General features: G+C 43.4%; 1 protein-coding gene across 1 annotated transcript in view; it reads left to right on the forward strand.

The window, feature by feature from the left end:
• WTIP (WT1 interacting protein) overlaps nt 1-25,047 on the forward strand; it is an 85,682-nt gene that overhangs the window by 17,901 nt on the left and 42,734 nt on the right. The window contains exon 3 of the mRNA XM_026856945.1: nt 13,073-13,174. Within this exon, the coding sequence (XP_026712746.1) occupies nt 13,073-13,174 (102 nt within the window). The remainder of the gene's footprint in view (nt 1-13,072; nt 13,175-25,047) is intronic.

Below are 25,047 nucleotides of genomic sequence, written 5' to 3' on the forward strand. Positions count from 1 at the left end.
AAGGGGAGAGCAGTGGATGTTGTTGATCTCAGGTTTAGCAAAGCTATTGATACTGTCACCCATAACATCCTTCTAGATAAACTGACGGAAGTACAGACTAAATAAGTGGACTGTGAGATGGACCAAAAACTGGTTGAGCTGCTGAACTCAGAGTTGTGGCCAGCAGAATGAGGTTGAGTTGGAGGCCAGTCACTAGTGACATGCCTCGGAAGTCAGTACTGGGGTTAGTACTGTTTAACAACTTCATGAATGACCTGGATGGTGGGACAGTACGCCTATTAAGTTTGCAGATTGTACTGCACTGCGAGGAGTGGTTGCTAGACTGGGTGGATGTGCTGTTGTTCAGTGAGACCTTGACAGGCTGGAGAAATAGGCTAAGAGGAACCTCATCAAGTTCAGTGAAGGAAAGTACACTTGGGGAACAACAGCCTCATACAGTGCTATCAGCTGGGGGCCCACTGGCAGAAAAGCAGCTCTGCAGAAAGGCCCTCTGGGGTCCTACGGGACATGAGCCAGCCGTGTGGCCTTGTGGCAGAGAAAACCAGCAGGGGTTTGGACCTGACTGTCTTGGATCGTGGGAATACTGAAGCTGAACGTGCGCTCTGTCTGCCTGGGAGCTGGGTGCCCACATGCTCTGTCCATGCACTGCATATCCTCAGTGTGCGGACGGGTTACCCACAAGAGCTGTGTCTAAACAGGGGACCACAGAGCCTGGAGGGTTGGCAGTGGGTTTGTCAGCTTCTGTGTGGGTAGGTCTGGGGTGGGAGAGGCACCAACTCCCACCCAGTGCCCAGACAGAAGGTCCCACTGCCATCATGTGAGCCTGTGGGGCAGCTCAGGTCTCATCTGGTCTTCCCAACAGCAGCCCCTCTGGTGCCCACTTCTCGGGTGGACCCTCTGAAACTAAAAAGGCCACAGAACACCTACCACATAGATCACAATCCGATGTGAATTATCTTTTATTGCTTTTGTCATGATCCTAATCTGAAGCACTGCTTTAGTAATAGGGAAAATACTTACCACTGACATTGCTGTGGGGTTTCCACCTGGCTCTGTAACGAAGGATGAAGAGACAGAACAGTTGAAGTGGAAAGGGTTACCTCTCTTTATCACTCCTCTGTGCTTTGCCTGGTATTTTAATTAAAACCAGATAGGAGAAGAATTTTCACACTGTTTCCAATTTTTAGTGATTTCACCTGCTGTTGAAAATTGCATCAGGACATAACACTGAAGGGATGATGTAAAGAGGAATGAATGCCCCTTTTAGCTGCTATGAATAGAGGCTTCTCATATCACTCTTAAGTGTTGACTTTTATAATTATGAGAAGATTACATGTTTCTGTTATTTTTTTAGCTGGTCCTCTAGGAGGTACATTAACCAACATTTCACCACTTCATGTAACCTTTCAAAATGGAGAAGGGAGGTTTGACTGATAAATTGCATAAGATCGTGTTTATTTGGAGATGTTTGCTGTAACTAACAAAGTGGAAAATTACCTTCCTAACCCTTTGGTCTTTTCTATCTGCTTGCTCTTTCCCTGGTTTTGCAGTTCTTTTCTTTTTGCTGCCTCTAGAAAGATTTGTAATAAAAAATTGTCCTGGAGGCATTTTCTACACAACTATGCTTTAGTTGTATTTTTGTAAGTGTTGCTAAAAATTTAGCCACAGCTCCTTTGCTGTCTGTCTGTAGGTGGTGGAGTTGATGAATTATTCACTAAGTGAGTGATGTCTGGGTGGTGGGATGCTTAAGGGGGTGGTTGGGTGTTAGGAGTGGGAGAGAAGATCATCTTGCCTCTTGTTCATCATGTTGACTGGCATCCAGCTCCAAAGAAATGGACTCCATCTTCCAGAATTCAGCTTAAAAAGAGGATGTCTTGCCATCTTGGCGTGGAGATGGTGAGAAGGGTAGGTATGGGGAGGGCACCCAGTGCTAGTCCTGGGAGCAGGCCTGTGATGTGCAATTGGGTCTCACAGAACTGAGGGCTGTCTGACAGCTCCTCTTGTCTGTTCTGTGAAGACCAGACTTGTTAGGCACCAGTACCAGTGCTACGCAGTGATCATTTTGAAAGAGAAATCTTTTGTCCCCTCAAGCAAATAGCCTTTGACATTACCCATTGGGGCCAAAGTGTATTTCACTATTTGCATCTCAGTGCCAAGTGCTATTGCAGGACACGTGTTCTTTAATAGGAGCAGCTTAGCACTTTGACTAAGTGGTTGCAGGTTTCTCTTTAGAGGTTATGGGCCAAGGGTTTGGCTGCAGGTGCAGTGGCAGGTTGCGAAAAAAGCAGATTATGCCAAAGCCCTGTTATAGTTGGGGTTTGTTCACTGATCAGTGTCTTGTACATTGGTTTTTTTCGCCTCGTGCCCAGGTCTTGCAGAGGAGCCAGGCACTGCTACTGTTGGTCTGTCTGTGAGAATATAAAAGGTGGGTAGCGAAAAACCCAAGTGTGTTTTGAAGCGTGCAGTCTGCTAACTCTGAATGATGGTTTGTCACTAGCTGGGAAACAGCGTGTAACTGAGTGCATAAGAAGAGTCAACACGTACTTCTTAGTTGAGTGCTATGACTGTGTCCATTTCCCACTTCTTTTCATCTGAGAAAACCAGCTCTACTTTTTTTCTAATTTTCTGGCCTTTTGCACCCACTTTGTTCCCATTTTGGGTCAAGATGAGTGAGACAGGGACAGAGCAGGGGAGAGTGATGGTCCTGTGTGTGATGTCTGTGCATTTCTGGATCATTCATTGATACTAATTGGATGTGGATCAAGCACGTGTTCACGTTTCTGTTGAATTAGCCAGACAGAGCACATACCCCGGGGTTCACAGTGGCTGCTGGAGAGCAGACTGTTACCTGATGAGGACTGACAATACCCAGTCCAGCAAAAAGTCAAAGCAGGCTGAACAGAGAATACCCAACCTAGCAGAAATTCTGACAATATGTAATTAACCATCAGTACTTTACACTGTGTGGCATCTTTTTATACAGTACTAAGTTGTAAAGCTGGATTTATTCAGTTGTTGGAACGTGGCCTCATGTACTGCAGTGCTGCTGCCCGTCTCAGTGGAAGGGTCACTCTGAGCGGAATGAGATCTGCCTGCTCCTACGGGTCTGAGTGGTGCTGGCTGGCCACAGCTGCCTTGGAGAGCAAGTCACTGGAAGGTGAAAATGGAGCTCAGGTCCTTTCGTGGTTATGCGAAACTCAGTTATCCTCTTGTAAGAATCACTGCAGAGAGGAATCTGACTAAAGCCTGGAATAACCACCGCTTGTCTGCCTTAGGTCTGCAGTGGAGAGCAGCTGAACCCATGGGACTGCCCAGGTCTGTAGAAGCCTTGCTTTGCTGTGGAAGTTGTTTTTCTAATTTTTACCTTTTTTTTTTCCCAGTTGGATCTATAGGAAGGAAAAGAGCCTATATATATATATATATATATATATATATATATAATTTAGTGTTGCTGTTTCTTGAGGTGGAGGAGGCAAAATTAGAATATCCTGTTTACATGTCCTTAGTGCAGTATTTGACCAGCTGTCCCAGGGGTTTTCAGCTCATTAGATCAGGACAGGCTTTTCTTATGGTCTGAGAGTCTTCCTGTCCTACTGGAGTAGAGGAGCGTGGCTGTTTGCACTAGCACTGAGATCCACCCTGGGCTGAGCCTCACAGCTGCAGAGGAGACTGGGCTTTTCACTGTAGCCAAGGCAGGGAAAGTGAGGTTTGTCAGGTTGGGTACTTCAGAACTACAATCTTCCATGAGCTGAAGGTGGGAGAGACCTATGGCAAATGACTTTCTGAAATTGTTATTCCTGCAGGACATCCTTACAGGAAGGTATATCCTTCCTCCTCATGTTCTCAAAGAATCCTTCTGTCACTTGACTTACAGTGACTTAAACTATGGTTCAGAGGGTTGAGGTGACAGAGGTTTTTAAGTAATTTCCAGCTTTAAGTGAATAGTTTAGTCTTTCTAAATAGCTTCACACAATACCTACCTATATGCATGGTTTTGTTTAAGCAAACCTATTTATACTTCTGGAAATGATAAAGAACCTCCAGGTGGCAGGTGAGAATTAGCGAGCCCGTGTTGGTGGCACCTTGGCACCTTTGCAGGGTGGGTGGTAGAAATGCGGGGCTGCTGTGGACGTGTAGCGCTTGGGTACTGCTTGTGGAAGGACCTGCTGACTTTATAACCAAATGTGGTTACGTAATGCCGTGCCTTTTCCAGATTGTCATGCTCGTTCTGAAAATAGACCGTTATCTAAGAAAATAGAAAAGTGCACCTGGAAACTTTTAGACTAGTCTCCTTGTTTAATCGTGAACCCATTTTAAATATGTCAAGGAGGGCAGCTGTAATATATGACCTTTTTCTGCCATATATTAGCGTGATGACTCATGTGCAATGTCGGGAGAATGTAATGAAAACTCTTTCCAACTTGACGTCTGTGCTGTTGATGTTTTTTGGGTCTGACATTCTCTGGAGTTCAGGGTGTTTGGGCTGCATTGTTGGTGCTTTCAGTATCACTGTTGTTACCTTATTGTACAGATTTTTTTTTTTAAGCTGAACCATTGAGATTGATTCTGTCTTTTCCATGTCATCTCAGAAGGCTTTTTCTCTGAAGACTACACAGGTGCCAGTGGCACCCATTTAATACAGAGAAGGGCCAAGACACAGAGAAACTAAATGGTTTGCTAAAGACAACTAAGAAAGTCAAAACTGAAAAAAAGGGGCTGGTACAGTAGAGTTGCTGGCTGGTCCTGTACTGTGATCACTGTCATTTATATAGGAAAATCTGCAGTGTGTGTAGAGAGGCATTAATGTGTGGTATCAGTAAACACAGAGGAAAGGTGATGAAAATAGAAGCTTTAAGTATTTTATTTATTCTAATGAAACTATCTCAATGTCTGTAAACCTGCTACTGGCAACAGCTTCAATAAAACTTAGCAGGTCCACATTCTGACCTGTGTTATCCCAGAGAAAATCTAAAATAATGGTGTGAACAAGCATCTCATCCTAGAGCTCAGGTGCTCTCCAGCTGGTGCAACCAGCTAAATAAACTTGTAGAAATTTCAGTATCCGTGTTAATTAGAAAACAAATGTTTATGTGTGAATGCATTTGCAACCTGAATATTTTTTTTTGAGACTTATCACCATCTGTGAACTGCCACTTCTTCTGTTGCCCCTTCCATTGGTGTATGCTTTGATGAAGGTCTGCCCTCTTCCTAAATCAGTGTGAATATACAGCTCGACTGAACGTCCCTGGTGCTCCACACCACCCTCCCAGCAAATTTGCTGAGAAGCACTGGGGAGCTTTGGATGTTGGTATTGGATATTTCTGCACTGAAACTAGCACCTCACTACTCTTGTCTGTATGACCTCTGTGTGTGTCCTTGTGGGGCTTGCCTGGCACCTCTGGATGGGGTGGTGTGTCCTCCTCTGCCAGAAATTGTTCAAGCTGAAGATTTTGCTGGCCTCAACCTGTCTTCACCTGTTTGCTGCTACCACTGTGCTAGCAATTTTACACTCCTCAAGTAGACTGAATTATATGTGTGATCATGCTTACAATGTTCCAGGCAAAATAAGCGTGGCTTGAGCTGAAAGGCCTTGTTGACCTGGTCCCTTTGGGCTATAAGAGGATGCATGTCCACAGCGAGACAGTGTTCAGCAGTGGAGGGGCAGTAGGACAGGGAAGGGGCTTTACAGACATACTTTTCCCTCCAAGTCATACACTCCCAGCAGTGCTCTCTCTTACCCCCACCCCCCCGCAGCTGTATGTGTCTCCTTGCTTTGCTAATCCCAGTAATCACAAGCTACTTTTAGAAGCCAGGTTTTCTTCTGTCTTTTTTCTGGTCAGTAATTCAGTTGCTAAAGTTATTTGCAAGTCCCCTTGTGCTGTGGTTGTCAACTTGAGCATGAACCTTGGGCAGTCAGCTGAGCTCTGAATCACGGACAAAGCAACCTAAAGTGGCACAGACGATAGAGCAGCCACAAGAACTACTCGGTCTTCCAGTTCATTGCCTCAGTAGTAAAAGATCTTTCTATTAATGCCAAGTGAGAAGTATAAATCATCCTGGAACTGCCATGCACTAAATCAAGAAGCAGAGAAACGAATGAATATTTGTAAACCAAGTGTCAGTGTAACTAAAACACTGCGCAGAACAATAGGCCTGTGATATGCCTTGTGCCGTCGGGAGGCTCTGCGGCGGAGTTGGAGATCCACACAAAGGGAAGTTATGCAGAGGCACGCCGGCTGCGGCTGAGGCAGGATGAACTCTGTGCAGATAGTGTCAGTAATTTCATGGTTCAGAGCAGTAATTTCACATACTGTATGAAGCAATAAGCATTTGCTGTGCTAGCTTCAGGCTTTCACTGTGCGACTGGTTGGATCTACTTTAACAGTAACAAAAGCCTTCCAGTCTCCAGCAGCTGCTAATCAGAGCTGATACCGGCTCCCATGACATCTCCCACTCTGCAGTGCTACCCGGGGCTGACGAGGTTCAGTTTACCAGCACAGACATGCCCTGGGCTCGTAGCTGCTAAAGTAGAGTCGGAGAGGGTGGTGCTTGAGTTGTTTCTACAGCCTTCTATGTTCCCAAACTCTTGCCCATCATCTCACCCTACATTTGAAAGTCTGGAAAGTTTTCAGTGAAATAGAATGGCCTGTGTATTTATCAAAGCAAGTAGGAATAGGCTGAGGCTGAGCCTTGCTGACCTGCTGGCAGTACTGATCCCTCAGGCAGGTAAAGCTCAGCTCCTATGTCCAGATCAGCACTGTCATTCCTGGAGCTGGTCCCAGTGCCTCCCTTCATGGCCATGACCTCTCCCAGCAGCTTTGTCCTACGTGAGCCACAGCCTTGTTAAGCAATAGGCAGGTAGAGGTAATGGGAAGTTATTCCAGGAGCTGGAGTTGGAACCTAGACCTTGCTTTCTACAAAACTTCTAGTGAGTGTGAACTTCACTGCATTTGTAACAAAATATGAATCAATCTCAAACTTTGATTTTTTTAAGCAAGTTCTACATGTGCGTTCCTCCTGCCCCATGATACTGTATTAGGTGAGTAAAGCCTCTTGTAGGAGGCAGGCACTGAAGTGATGGAGATCTTTTTAAGTCAGCAGATACATATCTCAAGGGCCCAAGTAGTTTATTGGTGGGGTTTTTACCTTCTTTCCTTAAGGAGCAAGGTCAGGGGCAATCTCAATAAGGCTTAACAGTGACAGCAGAAAGTTTCCTGGTCCACAGCCTTCTTGTCCTAAGCTATGATTTGCGTTAGCTGTCGTGGGCTATCTTTCTCCAGTTAGCATACTCAGACCTCTAGGATGGTTGCTGTGGGGAGCACAGGGTACCTGAAAGCCAGAGTTGTGTTACTGGATGGGATCAGGTCCCTCCTGGCTTTGAGATGTTGCAGTGCCAGGTGTGGGTGGGCTGTGGCTTGGGAGGGGAGCTTAAAATGTTTACCTCAATTCAGGTTGTGGTGTCTTCTCATCTTTCCCTGGGGGAGAGGGCAGTGCTGGTAGCTCAGACAGTCCCTTCATTGTTGCCATCACAAGGATGTTGCTGCTGAGCATGTCCAAGATACATTTATCTATTTATAACTTGTACATACCAGATTTTATTTTATGTTGGGTACTCAAGCCTTAGTACATTTGCCAGGCATCTGCCAGGTGACATATTAAAGCCCTCCAGCAAGAGCTGTTTTCCTGGGCTGCCTTCCTTGCTCCTGCCTGGCTGCTGGGAAGAGGCTCTGCCACTGTGCCCTGTGTAGGTGCCTTGTTTCTTCTATCTGCTTCTGACTGGGAGATGACGTGTGTGTTGGAAGATCCCTCCTCCTGTGGTTGTTGGAAGGAAGGGTGCATTTTTCTTGCCTGAAGTCACCTCTCAGCATCCGAGCTGCCACAGTCCAGGACGTCTGCACAGTAGCTGCTGTCAGCTCAGGCAGGTACTGCTGCAGCAGCAGTGGCACGGCTGCCTGGGCTTGGGGCAGCTCTGATGCTTCACTATTTACCCAGCTTCTTTAGCAGAGTATTTTTTTTTTAAAGGTAGTAGCAACGCCCTGTGTAAAACCTACCCCAGCGTGAGATCACTGGCTGCAGGCACCGCAGCCCGTGTGGGAGCACCTCCCATGGCCAGTGACACCCGCAGGGGTCTGAGGCAGCCCCACCACAGCCCTTCCGCTCTTGTAGCTGCCCCTTGTCGTTACAAGTTGGTTTCCTGAGCTGAGTTAAGGCTTCCCTCCTCCTTTGTTCTTCCCGCTTCATGGCTGTAGGTTTTCATTTCCCTGCCCCTGCACCTTGGCTAGGCCACAGGTATGGAAAAACTTGTCGAAGACTTAACGTAGAAATGGTCTTTTTCCTGTCCGAGAGAAGAACAGGGGATTTTGCAGTAGCCCAGTGTGACGTTCACCCACCCTTTTCCCAGTACTGCAGCACGAACAGAAATGCAGAGGCAAGGAGGGAGTCATCTGTGCCATGTGTTAGTTGTTAATTTTAGCTTTACCATAACTCTTGATGACAGGGCTTGGTTGTTTCCTACTGTAGGCAGCATGTAGCAGTTATCCTGGAGATACGGTGTGGCTGTAAGACGGTAAAGCTGCAGCTCATCCCTGAGCCATGGCGTGCTGTCAAGAAGTGCGATAGCCAGATTCCCCCTCTGACTCACACAGCTGCTGCGTAGCGAAGTTGAGAGGCCACGTGGTATTGTTTTTCTTGCATTTGTGTTCAACCCTTGACTTCAGGTTAAGTGAGGATGGCATTAGGCACAGCCTGAGTTCCACACGTGTCTGAGGACAAAGCTTGGCCAAAAAGTGGTTATGTGTTTCATTTAACCTTTGCCTGTTGCTTTTTTCCCCGTTCTGGGTACCTGGTGAAGTCTGTATGAAGTACCAGCCTGTGCTGTCTTGGTCAGAAGAGCACCCCAGGATTTGATGTACAGGTCCCAAACTGAACTTCTCCTAATGTGTAGGCTACTACATGTTACTTACAACTACATTATAGCAGGCTGAGCAAAGATCATCTATCTTTAACATTTTCTCTAGGTTGTTGCTGATACCTTTGCTTGTTATAATGAATTGCATTCAGTTTCTTGAGTCTGGAGCAAAATCACAGACTGCATCAGAAAATACCCGTCTTGCTTTCTCCTGGTGTCAATATTAGTATTTTGCTAATGCATGAGAGCATTGTGCTTCTGATGGCTGTGTTGCCATACAGTGCTGGAGGCTTGCCTGGCTTGCATCCAGAGATGATGTTTGACTGACAATGGTCAAGCTCAGTGGAGTGGACTGGTTAAAGGTATGGGGAGCACTGGCAATGTGCTGCAGCTAACTCCAGCAGGGTGTCTGTGGGAGCTCCTTCTCTTTCTAAGGTTGTTTTTGTTGATGGTCTTTTGATTGTTCAGTCAGAGTATTCAGTCTCTACTCTCATGTTTGGTTAAACATCATGTGAGGATGCAAACATCTCTTGCAAACTTTGGGTATATGCAACATCTTGTAACATCTCTTTCTAGCTAAAGAGAGACACCATCTCTGTAGGAGAACTGATGACTTGGGTGGAAGTGCACCAGTTGATGTGTTAAAAGAACTGAAGGTACAGTTGGCTGCTTACAATAGAGGTGTCAGGAGGAGCAAGGAATTATTATATTATATAAAGACTGAAGCGGTTGATCTGAAGTCATGTCGAGTGAAGTGTCAGAAATGAGACATGCATGCTCTGTAACAGAACATTCTTCATAGGCAGTTTAACAAGTTTTGGATTTAAATCGAGGGGGTGGGGGGGAGTAGTGTAGCTGTTATGTCAGGGCTTTCACAAGTTTGCAGTGTGCAGTCTGGGCTGTGACTGGTGGAAAAGCAGACCTGAGCAGTCATGTAATCGGTGCTTTTCCTAGGCAGTTATGAGCTCACGCTATACTCACACCACAGCTGCATGTATATTTTCCAAAATACACTTTTGGAATTATATATGCGCTTTTTTAGTATGCTAATCATCTCTGTGGTCATTCATTCCTGGAGTTAACGACTAGTCTCTTAGAGAAAACAAGTTAACAAACTGACAGCTGCTCATAATGAATCACTTGCTGGAGAGGCCAGTGTAAGTTTAATATCCACAATAAATCTTCTTCTGCTTCTGATGGTTCAGTGGAGCAATGGCAAAGAAATGAGGCAATAACTTCATTTATCAAAGCAGTTCATGGATGTAGTAGATTTGTGCATGCGAGCTCACAGACAGAAATGCCAGAGAATTACAGACTGTGGATTTCTGTTCTTGGAGTAATATTAAGTGTAAATGGGAAAAGGTAGATCTCACAGTCAGACTATCAATAGCTGCCAGTCCTGGGTAAATGGTTGGCATGAAAAGATGGGCAAGAAGGGTGCAGACAGCTGGGGAGCTCTGAAAGGGCTTTCTTCTGGCTCCTCTGCCAGAAGTGAAGTGAAATGTCATACCAAGACCTGATGCTGAAGTGACAGATTGCTTGTTTCAGATGTGAACCCCATGTTCTCTGCTGTGTGTGCAACCCCTCCTGCCTCAGAGCCACGAGGGACCAGGGTTATTGCAGAGCTCATGGTGTGTGATGAGACAGAGAGCAGGTTTGTGGATGCTCTGCTGCTGCTGGGTAATTCCTGCAGCGGCTGGCTGACGGGATGTCTTTTCTGATCAGTGTCCACAGTAATCAATAACTATCTTTCATCAGCAGTTAATCATTAACTCATGGCAAATAGCAGATCTTTTTCATAACCTTTGGTTGCAAATAAATAGACATAACAGCCTTGGGTAAGGCAACAAATTTTCTGAAGTTCCCATTTCCTATACTGAAGCTGAGCTAGCCTAAGGACCAGCATTTCCTTAATGCTTTGTTTGCAATGACCTGATGGATCTAGCTGGCAGCTAGTTTGTGTTACAGGTTTAGCTTGGAACGTTGATATCTGATAATATTAAACTTACAGTTCCTGCTTCAGTGAAAAATGAAAATCAGGTTTAGTTTAAATTATTATTATTACTATTATTATTAATATATTTATTGTTTTTTACAATAACTGTTTCATTTCACAGATGTGGTTATGGTCCAAAATGGCAACGTTGTGCCAGGACATTGAGGTAGTTGCATGATCTCCATGATTTGAAATGAGGGAGTTAAAGGTATAAGCATCAAGGAACCCATGATTTAGTGAAAGATCTTTCCATTTCTGTAGTTGAATGAGTAGCATAGGAAGATTCCTTTTGTCAAATACAACTTTTTTTTAATTGACAGTATCCCACTTAAACTGGTGACACAACTCAGCCCATACAGATGGCTGTGTTAATGCTGCACTGAACTGAAACAGTTCAGTTTCAGAAATGGTGTTTAAAATGTGTCTTGAATAGCTTGGGGAGGGGAGCAGAGATATATGGGCATCCTGTTGTGTATGAGACCTCACTGAGAGCCCAGGTGAAGTCTCAGCTGTGTTCCTGGGTACTGCTGTTCTGCTGGAGTTACTCATCTCCATGCAGCTATCTGCCTGGGACAGATGGCATCTCTGTCTCTGTGGTGTGGCAGCTTAGGCCAATTCATATACTGGGACTGAATAAAAGCAAAACCCATGTAAACTGAACAGACAGCAAATGCTTTGTTAGCTTAACTTTGTTTTTTCTGCTATTAAAAGTTTCTACCAGTTCATAATATGCTGATTTCCCCCCAGACAGCTTGCATTTGTATTTTCTGTGTGTTTTTCTGTATAAAATGTTAACAGCACAGCAGGGGAGAATTCTGGATGATTAAAGACCAATTTTGTAGTTCTCAAGTTCTTAGACTCTTAAGTATATTAGCAATTTTGTTGATGCTAATGATTAATGCTAAGCTTGTGCCTGCATTTGTGGAAGTAGGGCCTCAAACAGCACATGGAGCACAGCAGTTTCATTATGGAGTCGTGGGAGGCGAAAATCTCAATTTTTCTTTTCCACTAGTATTATCTAAAAAAAATCACACAGCCTTGTCTTCAGATGTACTGTCCTGCTACAGTTGGAATAGAGACCAATGGACATCTCAGAAAAACTTAAAATCAGTCGTCCTGAGTATGCGACAAAAGGACACGGATTCTCCAGCATTTAGTTTCCTCTTTATGGGGATACAGAAGCAAAGTGATTCTTGAATTATCCCCCTCCTCTGGTTTGAATTTAGAGAGGTTATGCATCGGTAGAAGAAAATGCATAGGCAGAAAACTTAGAGCTGTATCTATGAGGAAGAAGACTTTTAAAAACAAACAAAAAACCACCCCCAAAAACCTTCTTTGTATTGCTTATTGTAATAATGAACTTTCCTGTGAGTGTTTTGTGTGGAGCTAACGGCAGACTTTGCCAGTACTACGTTGGCTCTTCATACTTGGGTCTCACATGGACTTCACGGGGGTCCTTCCTGCCACCACCAAGAGCAGGCTTGGGCAGCGAAGGTGAATTTCTGACCCCACTGTGGCAGATCTGTCAGCCAGAAGTTTTGCCCTTAGACTATAAGGAAGGTAGAGTCCTTGCTCTTCTGTTTTGTAAGATGCTAGGTTGTTTATGAGGTTACATACTATGATTCATGGAGAGTTAAACAATTAATAAATGTGACTGACAGACCCTTTTTCCCACTCCTGCGTGGCTTTCACCGTGGACCAACACTCTTGATGTTGCATTGCTGGAGCGAAGCAAAGAGAAGTCTTCTGGTTTTGGAATGAGTTGTTTTAGTAGTGATTATTGAATGTAATGTGATGGAGCACTTGGTTGTAAAGGTCTCACTAAACTACTTCTTGGGCAAACAGGGTTATTTTCAAAGAGCGTGTGAATTTTCTGTCCTCTCTTGTTGCACCTGCCTTTTGGATTTCTGTCTTTAGCCAGCCTCAGTCTCTGTGCATTGAAACACCAGCAGAGGCGTCTCCCCGTCCTTTTATTTTGGGTTAATTTCCATGCATTTGTTTCACTCAAACCACCTGCTGCTGTCTTGGATACTTGAATCTATTCAGGGTGAGGAGCTCATTGATTTAGGGCTTGATGGGGATATCATGAGTGTTTAGGAATCAATGGCCTGGAGCTGTATTTAGGAGCTGCAGAGGATACTAACTTTCATTCTCTTTCTGCTTTGTAGGTATTTGTATAAAATGTGGAAAAGGTGTGTATGGAGCGAGCCAGGCTTGCCAAGCAATGGGTAACCTCTATCATACCAACTGCTTCACATGCTGCTCTTGTGGTAAGTCAGATCTACCGTAGTCTTATTAAGTGGCTTCCTTTTGTAATACATATTCCTTCAGCAACCAGTGTACAAAGTGAGATCCCATCTTGCCTTCTTCCTCAGGCAAAATTCCCACGCCAGACTCCAGTTTCAAAAGTTGCTTTTTATTTGCCATCTGTAAGTGTTCAATGGTGTTTTCCTAAGCAACAGCCTAGAAAAGTAGTATTTGGTTGTTTTAAGGGCTGCATTTACAAAATGACTTCAACCTGGCCGTTAAAAGCACTGCATACTTTAAATCACTTGTGTTTATGGAACTGTAAATGTGCATTTATCATTTTTACAGAAAAACAATAAAATTTGTGCAGCCCAACCCATATTTTCCCTCCCTTTCTATTTGCAAATGCAACTCTAGTCAAGCATGTATATTTGTCATTTCTGTGTATGTGTAATGCTCAAAAACTGTTCTCTTATGTTTGAATGTGATGAGAACAAACAGAAACTGCATGTTGAAATACCTCAAGCTATTACAGTATTTTATTTTTGTAGAGGAAACCTTACAGGTAAATCATTGTTTCCTCCTTGCTGTTCTCAGGACTTCTTTAGATTCCTCTTTTAATCTGAATGCGTCTGAAAGTGATATATTCTATATGTGATTTGGGGAAGTCATGGCTTTTCCAGGGGAAGCAGTACTTGGAAAATTCAGGGCAGCACTTTCAGAAGTGTTTGCCTTCAGTCAAGCATTGTGTACTTAAGTTGAAAACTTCCTCAGTGTCTTGTCTGTAACTGCTGAGAGCTCACAAATTCCCACCAAGTTCAAGGGAAGTATGAGAGCTCAATTTTCAGGAGTCTCAATTTTCAGGAGTCAGATAATTTTTCTTGATATACCCACACATTTATCTAGGTCCGTAAATATATAAAAATATTTGCTTGGATGTTGAAGATCTTGTTGCGATACATATACTCAGCAAAAGATACACTCCAAGCAGAATATGCCAACCGTAAATTGTTTATACAGAGGATTAATTAAGGATTAGAAAAAGAGTAAAAGCTTATTGGCATGGAACCGTAGAAGTTGATAATGAAAAGACCATTGTAAAGTTCACTTTTGAAAGGAGAAGTGTTGTCTTTTCTCTTGAGATTTGTACAGATAAATATTGGTTTAAAGAAACCTACAACCTGAACGTAGAATTTGGTGACCTTTTTAAGTGACTGGACCATTACCAGGTTCTAGAATAAAACCTTCAGGAATTGCTCTTGACTTTGCTTAAGTCTTGACAGTGAGTGAGTAGCTATTTTGTTGGCTCCCAAAGTGAACAGCATCCTGATTAGCAGAGGATTACAAAATATGATATGGGATAATAATCTATCCACTCATCGCCAACATTGACCTAACCTAATTGCATGGTTGAATTCCAGCTTCTCTGGGTCAGACGTGTTGTTTTTAAGTAGTCAGGATGCATGTTTGCTACCACAGGGGTCTGTACACAGGTCACACTGTTCCTCAGCAGAATGCATAAGGGCCAAGGAATGTATTTTAACAGCAAAATACAAACCCAACTTAATTATTCAAAAGCACAACAAGCTTTTCTGACTGTTCTGGTGAGGTGTGTGTGGCCAGTGTACACCTACCATAGGGCGACTTGAGACATGTCCGCTTGGAGCGTAGTTTTGCCCCACCCCACCAGTGCTGGTGGAATTTTGTGATTCACACAGCTTTCCGTGAGTCATGCACACACACAAGGAAACAGTGCTCCAGGTTGTCTTCTGAGCCCCTTGCCATACTGCTTGTGGCAGATACCGTCCGCCAGGATGCTTCCCAAGTGAGAAGGCGCTTGGATTTCCCCTCTGCAAGCTTTGATACAGCCCCATCAAAAGGGGAATGCATGGGGACTTTCTTCTGTTAGGCACTGAAAAGGTGAATGTGCTGCTAATGTGGCAGTAGTGCCTGAGTGCAGCTGAAAAAAACGTGATCAAACCCTACATTCAGGTACATGCAACTGAGTCAAAAGCAGAGCCTTCCCTCTCAGCTCAACCCTGAAATAGGATCAAAATGAGCATAGCTGGAACAGGGGCTGTTGCATTAACTCCTTGGTTTCCCACTTTATTTAGGGCTGTGTAGTCCTTGGGAAAACCAGTGATTCAGGATAGTTCCTGTATATCCAGACCTTGGGAATGAGGCGTGCATGTCCCATCTATGGGAATTACATCCTGGAATGTGCTGCTGAAAAGTCTGTACGGGACCTCTTGTACAAGCAGCTAGACAGAAACTTATCACAGTACTGCAGTTTATGAACGAGGAGTTTATTTTGCCTTCAGTGTGACATTGGTGGCACCCAGGTGAGAATATTCTGCACTCTAATTTTGATGCCCATCTTTAACAAGATGAGGAAAAACTGGAGAGCGTCTGAAAGGACTACATAGATGATTAAAGGCTGGAGAAATGCTAATTGTGAGAGCCCAGTGTATTTTGGGTATCAGAAATTACAGGAGGGACACGTGGCTGGAGCTTGTAAATACTTTTACCATAAAACTGCTTTAGAAAGTGGTCTCACACATACTACTGACAAACACAAGAGAGGTATTTCCTGAAGGCTTAAATTACACAATTCAAATTGGAAATCAAAGACAGTTTTTTTAGAATGAAAACGATTAACTGCTGGAATGAAATAGCAAGAGAAGTGGCAAATTCTGTATTCTTATTTGCTTTCAAATTTAGAGCAAATGTCCTTTTGGAAAGCATTTTAAGTTGAGCCAAGCTTTTAGATTCAATACATAGGTAACTGGGTGATCATTATTGACTTTTGTTAGGCAAATGGTCACAGCACACAGACTAATGCTCCTTCTGAGCCTTTGACAGGATAGTAGAGAAGTACATTAGTACTTTCTGCCTAAAACAGTTCCTATGTATACTTAGAAATCTGAGATAGAGTAACAGTGCAGGCTTGCCTACCCTTTTTCCTTCTTTTTTCCCAAATAACAATAATGATCCAGACTTTCCTCCAGCAGTTATCAGTCTTACTTTCAATATAGTGGATCTAGAAATTAAAAGGCAGTAACTGCAGAAGAAAAATTCTGTACCTGAAGACACTTGATGTAGATAAGGGCCCAGTATTTAACCAGCTACAATTTAATAAATTTTAAAAATATTTTAAACCCTTGGGAAAAGTTGTGGTTTGGAGACCACTCAGGCCAAAATGTGCTAATGAGTGATGGAGCCTCCAAGGGCCTTGTTTCAGCACTCGGCAATGTGTGTTTTCAGCTCAGCAAAGACCAGTACAGTTACTTAGAGAAGTGGGAAGAGAGACCCTCAGTAGGAAGTTCTGCCTGAGTCAGAGTCCTTTCTTAGACACTTCTTGGGGTTTAGCTTTGGTTTCAGTGCCGTGGTTGAAAAGGGCAGTGCATGGCCACATGGGCCATCCTGTGCCTTCGAGGAGCATACAGTGCTTGCCTCGGTGCTCTCCTTTTCGACTCCCACCCTTGTGTATCACACCATTGCCGGAGGGGTTTTGATGCTTGTAATTAAAGAGGAAAACCTGAAATACACTCACAGATGCAGGCACCTCCATCAGGATTCCAGCCTTGCTAGTGTAGAAGTGTGATGATGCAAGGATGGATTCTCAGGGGTATTCTGCAGTGATGGTGGTTAGCTTTTGAGAACGTGAACGCAGAAAGATGAAGAAATATTTCAGAGATACAGTAAATAGACAGGAGACTTCTGTCCCCTTTAGATGTTTGGTAAAATGCTCATATGGTAAATTTCCTTATTGTCTTCCTAGGTTCTCGCAAATCTGCAATAAAACTCAGTTATATGTGGATTCAGAGTTGTACAGGATCTCCTCAAAAAAAGAAAATCTCACCAGTGAGCTGAGGTCAGAAGAGCGGAAAGGAAAAGCCTGACCTAGCAGGCACATTCTATGCATTTCTCTTTAATGTTAGTTGAGCCTTCCTCCTATAACTGAGCAAGTTCAGCATCTCGGAACTTTGCTGTCAGTTAATTTTTGTTACATCTCTGTGTAAACCCCGGTTGCCTTCTGCAAAAAGCTATGTTCCTCAGGTAGCTGCTTTTTTTTTTTTTTAGAGGTCAGATAATTCTCCTCAGGTAATGTAAAAGCCAAAAGTAATCTGGTTTTCCTGGGATCAAGTAGTTCAATGTTGATCTTTATCCACAATCTCTAAGAGAAAACAACTGAAGCTTGTTAGGATAGTTTTAATTGTAGACTCAGATCCTCTCTCAGCCTGAACACCAGTGGAACCTCCTTTGGACCTTGATTATTCAGCAAAATGCTTAGACATGTTATTACTCATATGTAAACATGCTTTGCTGAATCTTAAATAACAGAGATTAATTCAGGCAACAACATACACTGTCCCTTCTGTTAAGTGAAAAATTTTAGTTCTGGCAAGAGTTCAACTGCAGATTTTGCTTATGGAAGGGAAGAGCTGGAAAAATCTGCCTGAAAAGCTCGTCATCTAACTGCTCTTGGTAGTATTTCAGAGCACGACAAGTTTTCTTGAAGAATAATTACAAAATGCTACATCGCTTGTGTGCTCTAAGTGCAGGTGATCAGTTGCAGGAATGAACGGGCTCGATTTGGTACTCATTACAGGAGATAACTTAGCAGGTGTCTCCAGTTTGCAATCAGAATGCTAATCCACAGCATTTTTTTCAAGCTGAAAATGTTGATCCAGTGGCAATGATTGTAGAAACTACAGTAAGATAAATCTTTGCAATGAGGAATATCAGTTATTTGTTACTCTGAGGGTGTAGGAGATGGGCAGGGAATGAGCTTTGCAGGGAAGGGTTTGAAGTCTCTGTAATCTCAAAGCTGGGATGTATATCACCATAAAAACCAGGAACACGTTCTGTTCTCTTATGTGAAGGCAAATGTTTGAGCATGCCGTTCATCTTTAATTTGCACTTTTGCCACTGGTTTTAAGGCACAGGAAATCACCACAAGATCAATCAGAAGCCTAAAGCAAACTGTATAATCCCAAAGGTATGCAGCGCATTTCTTACCTGGTAGCTATTGATCAGACTGGAGCTCTCACGGGGGCTCTGTACAGCAGTTTAATTTTAAGGGACAGCTCATAAAGGTATGGCAACTCGGCTGATTGCCGGCGCTGCTGCTGCCTCAGCACCAGCCTTTGTGCAGACTTCACGGGCGCATTGCTGCGAGCCTCCAAGAGAAGTTTCACGGCGAGGGCTGACAGCACTGCCATTTTAAAAGGCCCGAGTGGGACAGCTGCAGCACTGTAGGTATTGTTACCCTGAAGGTATAAAGAGAGTTCTGATTAGCCTGTGCCCTCCAACTGATGTGAAAGGGGAATCGGTTCACGGCTGTGAACACAACCTGCCTTTTTGCTTGTATTAAGTCTTGAAGACAACGGCTCCCATCTGGCTGAGGCTACTCAGAGCTACTGTATGGAGATACCTATTAATAGGAGGTTGCTCATGTCCCAGCCTGTAGAGAGAAGTTCCTTGTGACACGGGAAATTCTTTTGTTTATTTGCTGCCCCGAGTTGAACCTTTGTTTGCTTTTGGTGGTAGTGAGGCACAGAACATCTTAAGGCAGCTGTGTCCATTCGGTGTATATTTATCAGCAGTTGGTGAGTTTTTAAAATACCCAATTTCCCAGTGGAAGGTTAATTTTCAATTCATATTTGTTCTGTCCCCACAGCATATTTATAAGTTTGGCATGAGTCACTGCATCCAAATTGCACACTGCCAGTATTTTCTTTGTGGCCTTAAATTAAATTCTCTGCGAGTGTGATTTTCATATAGAGTGAAACAAAATTCGCTGTCAAATCTGAGCTCTTCACTGCGTGTCCACCAGCGTTAGAGTTGGTAATTACAGTGGTACAAACGTGTGTATTGGTGGCTTTTAAATCTTCGGGGCCTCGTGGCTGACTTTTAGGTGACTCGATTGCAGGTTCAGTATCTGTTCTTCTGACTGGCACTGCTTTATGCGACTATCCTGAGCACCAGCGAAACACAGCGAGAACGCTTACGGCAGAGGAGCTAAGGAGGATTGCTGCGAGGGTGCGTTGCTGTGCAGTGAAAGTCTGCTGGGTAGCTAAAGTCCTTGCACACTGCCGTTCTCTAACCACATACTGTCAGACCGGAGCAGACTGGAATTTTGGGATTTTTGGTCTGTAATCCTGCCAGAGCCATTGGCTAATACCTGGTGCTCAGGGGAAGACAAGCTGGCCGGTGATTCAGTGCTGTGCATGTGGGAACATTCCTCCCCGACCCCCATGGCCTGGAGCATGAGAGCTGGATGCCCTCAACTTGCATAACTGCGATCGTTACTCATCTCCGACTCAGCCCCCTTGTTCAGACTGAATTCACGGCCACCTGAATGTTTGGTGGTTTCCAAGTCATAACTGGAGCTGGCAGTAGGTCCTGATGCACTGCCTGTGGAGCGGTGGCTTTGAGGTGTGATTCACAGGAAAAGCCACGCACTTTGGAGAGGTGTGAGTTTGGTTAGGAAAAAGGACTGAAGGTTTTGCTGTATGTGCGGTTTGTGAGATAACTTGCAGCGTTGCTGCAGGAGTGCAGAATTTTGCCTGAGTCATTCTGCGTCTCTGGGATAAGTTACAGCCTGTGCTTAGCCCCACGCTTTCCGTTTTAACACCTATCAAGACAGATAGTTTAAAAGCTATTTCAGGTATGTCTGCAACTGCAGTCCCAGACAAACCCATTAATGCAAAACTCACGGAAAGGGAGGTGCTCACTTTAAAAAGAGGCAGTTGGATGGTGGAGATGACAGCTGGCTTCAGACGGTTCAGGTTCACCTTGCGCAAGACTGAGCCGTGAATGAGTCTCAGCAAAGGAATGTAATCTTGTCTTCTGGTAATTAAAAGTCAAAGTTGGATACCAGCCCATGTAAGAGCCCAAGTACCTTCAGGTACCAATTGGTTGAAAAATGTTTCCTTTATCTTGATCCGTGGTTAGTCTGATAATATTCCAGGCTTTAGAAAAACAAAAAGGGATGGGATGGGAAAAGGGTAATCAGAAATGTTTGAGATGTGGCTGACACAAGAAACTCTCCTTTATTTAGAATGTATTTAGTTTGGTTTTATATTTTAGGAGGTATTTAGTAGTTTCTCTGCATTCCTGTCTGTTGTCCTAGCTAGCTCTGGTCCAGCAGGGCACTGCTCTGTGTGCTTGACTTCAGATAAATAGACCAGTCCATTGACTGTGTCCCTTCTGCAGATGATACTGTTAGATGTTATGTTGTGCAAGTTTTTCAATTCTGTGACTACTTGTAAGTTAGTTCAACTCTGAAAGAACCTGGTTTTTTAAGGTTGGCTCATCTGATTGGCACAGTCCTTACTTCCATGGGAACATGCCAGATGCTTGAAGATGCATGTGCTTAAAGTGTTTTTTGGTTGGGGGTGTGTGTGTGTGTGTGTCTCAAAACCTGAATATTGTTCTTCACTGAGGGCTGCTTTAGCAGCTAGCATTGGTAGATCCAGAGGCTGACCCCCAGGGAAGGGTGGTGTTGATAGGTAACTAGCCAGCAGAGAAATGAAAAACATTTCCATTCCTTATTCCTGATTATCAGAGTGCATGCAATCAATAGTTGACTGCTAGTTTGTCTCCTTGTTTCCATGAAAGGTAGTAATTGCATTCTGCTATTAATTATTCCCGTATGAAATGCGTGGCTTTTGATGGTCATTTTAATTGGTGGGGGTTGCTTGGCAACTAATGATGGAAACTACTTTCTGTGTTGATTGACTGACCATAGATGTATTCCTCCCACAATATTTTGTATTCATAATGTGGAACCAATCACTGACAGCAGCTGTGATCCTTTCAGGGGTTGGAAAACACATAAAGTAAAAAAAAAACCCCTCTAATTAACAAGATTTCTCCCTCTGTTTTTTATTTCTCTGTAAAAACCACAGAGAGCCTAATCACTTCCTCACATGGTTTTGTGTGTTTGGAATGCCACCTATTGTTTAGTGTAACAAGATTTGCTAAAATTTCCGTTTCCTTATCAGCATCTATTACCTGCAGGTCTCAACTGTCAGTCCGAAACCCACATCTCTTGGGCATGTTTTTTATCTTTCCCTTCTCCTCTTTTCTTCTCCTTTTTCTTGCCTTCCCTTCCATCCATTTAAAATGTTTTTTTGGAACACGCTCAGTTTCTCCAAAAGAAGATTCCCTTGGGCTGCTCTTGAGTTCATCTCTCAAAGGGGAAGAAATCCAGATAATCCAGAACAGAACACAGGCAAGTCACTGACATTATCAACAGATGTTTCTGTTTCCTATTTCCAGGTTCTGTAATTTTTAAGTATTACCTAAAAACAAAGGGCAAAAGCAGGTGGAAGGAAAAAAAGTAAAGAACGAAATGAATGAAAGGAAATACACACAGTTGGTTTCCTGTAATTTCAATGATCGAAGTTTCTGCTGTATGTTGTCCCTATATATTTTTCAAAGTGTCTAGTCAGTGCTTTAGTGATGTCCTTGATCTTTTACTCATCTGAAAACTAGACCCCAGAATGCCATAGCCCTCTGAAATAATTTCTAATTTAATTTAGATCAGCATCACTTCTTCAACAATAAATCAATTCTATCTCCATATGTGCCAGTGAATCAGTTTTGTCCTTCATCACTTCAGACTCAATCAGTTCTTCCTCTCACAACCAACCGATCGTTTCTTTTCCAGTGCCTGTCATGGTAAATTTGGTCCTCGCACACAAACCTGTCCATGTACACAAGCATGTCCATGCGCTCGTGTTTAGCCTCCCCTCTAAACATGTGTCACCTGGATACTCTTCTATCATTTGACTGAATCTCCATCTTTCCTTTGTCCTACCCTTTGGATGTTTGAATCTCATCACTACTGCTCTGGACCAACCCAAAGTGTGGTCTCTGGGCCACCATTACCTGATTTTTTTTTTTCTTGGTGTGCTGGGAGGATTGAACTTAAGTTTTTGTCTCTGTATCCTCTGTGAAGAAGAAAAGGTCTGCTTTACATCTATCTTGATTTTTTTTTTTTTTCTTCCTTCTTTCTGCCTACATTTGCTCTGGTATGTGCCTGATCTACTACTGAAGAATTCAGACTTTATTGCTATTTCTGTGGGGGCATCTTTTGTTCTTCATTTCAAATGAGCACAATGGATTTCTTTAATAAAGATCTTAACTGCATGTCAGCACCTTTTTCCCCAGAAAATAGCAAGTTTGCCCCTTTGCCCTTGGCACTGTTTGAAATCTTACTGTACCCTGGTCATTTCCCATTTTGACTTGTTATGCATATCTTGGGCTTTTTCTGGATCCCTGAGTTCCCAGGGTCTAAAGACTCTAGACTGTTGGCAGCTTATCATCCCCTTACCAAGGAGCAAAGACTATACCACTTTGCAGCCATGGAAACTTCAGTCTGTTCCCCCCTCACTAGCAATGTTCCTCTTCCAAACTTCCCAGTACTTTTGCAACTGAATAGTTTTCTGTTCTTATTCCTGTTACCTGTTTTTCTGCTGTCTCTAATCTTTGACTTCTTGCTGTCCCTCCCCCTGGTGATGCTCTGCAGCACAGTGGTAGGACCTCTCCTCTCCCCTTTTGCCAAGCCACACATCCACCTCTCACTCCTGTCAGCAGGTCCTGCCTCACAAGGACAAGAGCTCTTGTAAGAGAACACGGTGTGAAGTGGAAATCTGTTCTTGTTGCTTGTGTTATCTTCATCCTCATGTGCTGTCTTACAGAAGGAATTTCTTGCTTTGCACCTCATCCATGCCTACTATCCAAGCCAGGTTACTAACTCATACTTAAGCAGTAAACAAGAATTATTATTATTTCAAGGAAAAGATGTCTGTGTGGCCTGAAAACTCATTGGTGTTCCACACCGGAAAGCAGCCTCGGCTTTATCTGACAAATTAATTTTACAGATCAAAGGTTTCCACTGCTACTCTTCACCTTAAGAATGCTTTTGCCTGGGGGTCTCGAAAAGCTGTTTTCTTTAAGAATCTTGCCATGTACAAAACAAAATGATTGGGTTTTGGTAAAGTTTGTCTTCACATTCATAAAACAAACAGTAGCAGCAAACTTTAGCATTTGGTCTTTCAGGTTTTCTTCTCACAGAGGGTATTGGCAAACAATGGAGAAAAAATTCTTAGCTGAGAGGATTGATGGGGTGGTGGTCACGAAGAGGTAAATCAGCACTGTGAATCAGAGGATGGGTTTTACTCCACTTGCTCCAGGCTTCTGTGTCATCTTGGGCAGATCACTTAGCCTGTCTGGCTTTACCCATGTGGAGTTAATTCTTCTCGCTAATCTCACATGGGTGATACTGTGATGATTTCACTAATAATTTGAAATTATTTGGAGATCCTGAGGTTGAAGTACTGGAGAAGTGAGAATTTTTATTAAATAATTATAGTTACATCACAAATAGATGCATTTGCTGGAGGAAACACTTGTAGTGTCTGGCAGCCAAGCCATGCAGCTGCTGCAGCATGCTACTGAAAATAATTACTTGCTCGAATAATGCATATTTACAGTTTATGGAGGACCATTTTGAGGATTATATATCATTATATACATGAACTAATTTTTAAAAAGAATACTTTCCCAGCAACACTCCCCAGAGCCCTTAGTGCCTGGGCCACGTGAATAATGTTCCCATTCCTCTGTCCAAGCCCAACGTTGTGTTTTTAATTTATTTTAAGTATCTAAGGAATGCTGTCTCCAGTATTCAGAGGACTCAAAATCGGATGTGAGACACAAATGCACCAGAGAAACTTATCAGAGAAACAGACTTGGCCTAAAGCCTACATAAACAACTATATTTTTTTTCTGATTTAAATGACAGGACTCCGGAGGATTAGCCAATTATAGCTGCAGTGGGCTGTTCTTGGGCACCAAGGAAAGTGCTTTGGTGACCCCTGGTATTTGACATGAGCTTGAATGTTTTGCTTGATTATAAACTTACTGTTATAGATAGAATGACCAGCTTGGTTCTGACAAATTTGACTTTTACGGGTCACTTTCTAGAGTCAGTTACCAGCAGTGGATGCTTTCTCCTATCCTTGGGCTTCTCAAGCAATTTTAGCTTGATTTTAACTGAGGTAGGGAAGAGCTTTTCTTCCTAACCACTCTTCTCTGCCTTTCTCCCTCAAAACACAGCACAGGAAGAAATTCACTAAATTTGATCTTAGCCAGAAAGTGTTTTTTCCCTTTCCAATAAATATCTAATTTCCTGAAAATCCTTTGACCAGAACTTCTACTGGGGCTTTTTAGATTTATCATCACTCATGGCAAATCCAGTTTCAGTTAGTGTCAACATATTCTTGACTTCACAGAGAGTGGCATGAGCTCTTAGCTGGGCAGCAGGAGCCTGCTGCCGTCACACCAACATTTAGTGTTTGCCCTGGGGGAGCCTGTTCCCTGTACTTGTATAAAAACCAGGTAATTTTGCCATATAGCTTTGATTACTAACACCATGCCAGAAACAGCAAGGAATTATTTTATGGGTTTACTGAGAAACTACTAGTATTTTACCAGCGTGAAACCTCCACACAACTGACACAAATAAAATTAGGAAAGCCTCGTGCTTGCAAACTCGATCCCACACTCCTGAATTAGGTACAGTAAATACTTTCTAAAAACAAACCTGAAGCAAAACCCCACCATGGCCTCCCTGATGGCCAAGGTCCAGTCCGTATTCAGTACTCCTCCATTTATCGGATTATTGACTCCACTTGGCGGTTCACAGGACCAGTATCTGATTGAGTGCAGGCAGTGTGCTTTGGCAGCCAGCAGAGATAACGTGATACGCTGTAGTGTCACTGCCTGTCTGGAAATAGGTGCTGGGCTGGTACCCGATACGTAGGCACTCTGTGCTGTCCCCTAAACAGTCGCCTTCTCTTGATGATCCACCCTCTCATGA

The sequence above is a fragment of the Athene cunicularia genome (assembly GCF_003259725.1).
Source record: "Athene cunicularia isolate RWA chromosome 11 unlocalized genomic scaffold, athCun1 chr11_part1, whole genome shotgun sequence".
NCBI classification, from domain to species: Eukaryota; Metazoa; Chordata; class Aves; order Strigiformes; family Strigidae; genus Athene; species Athene cunicularia.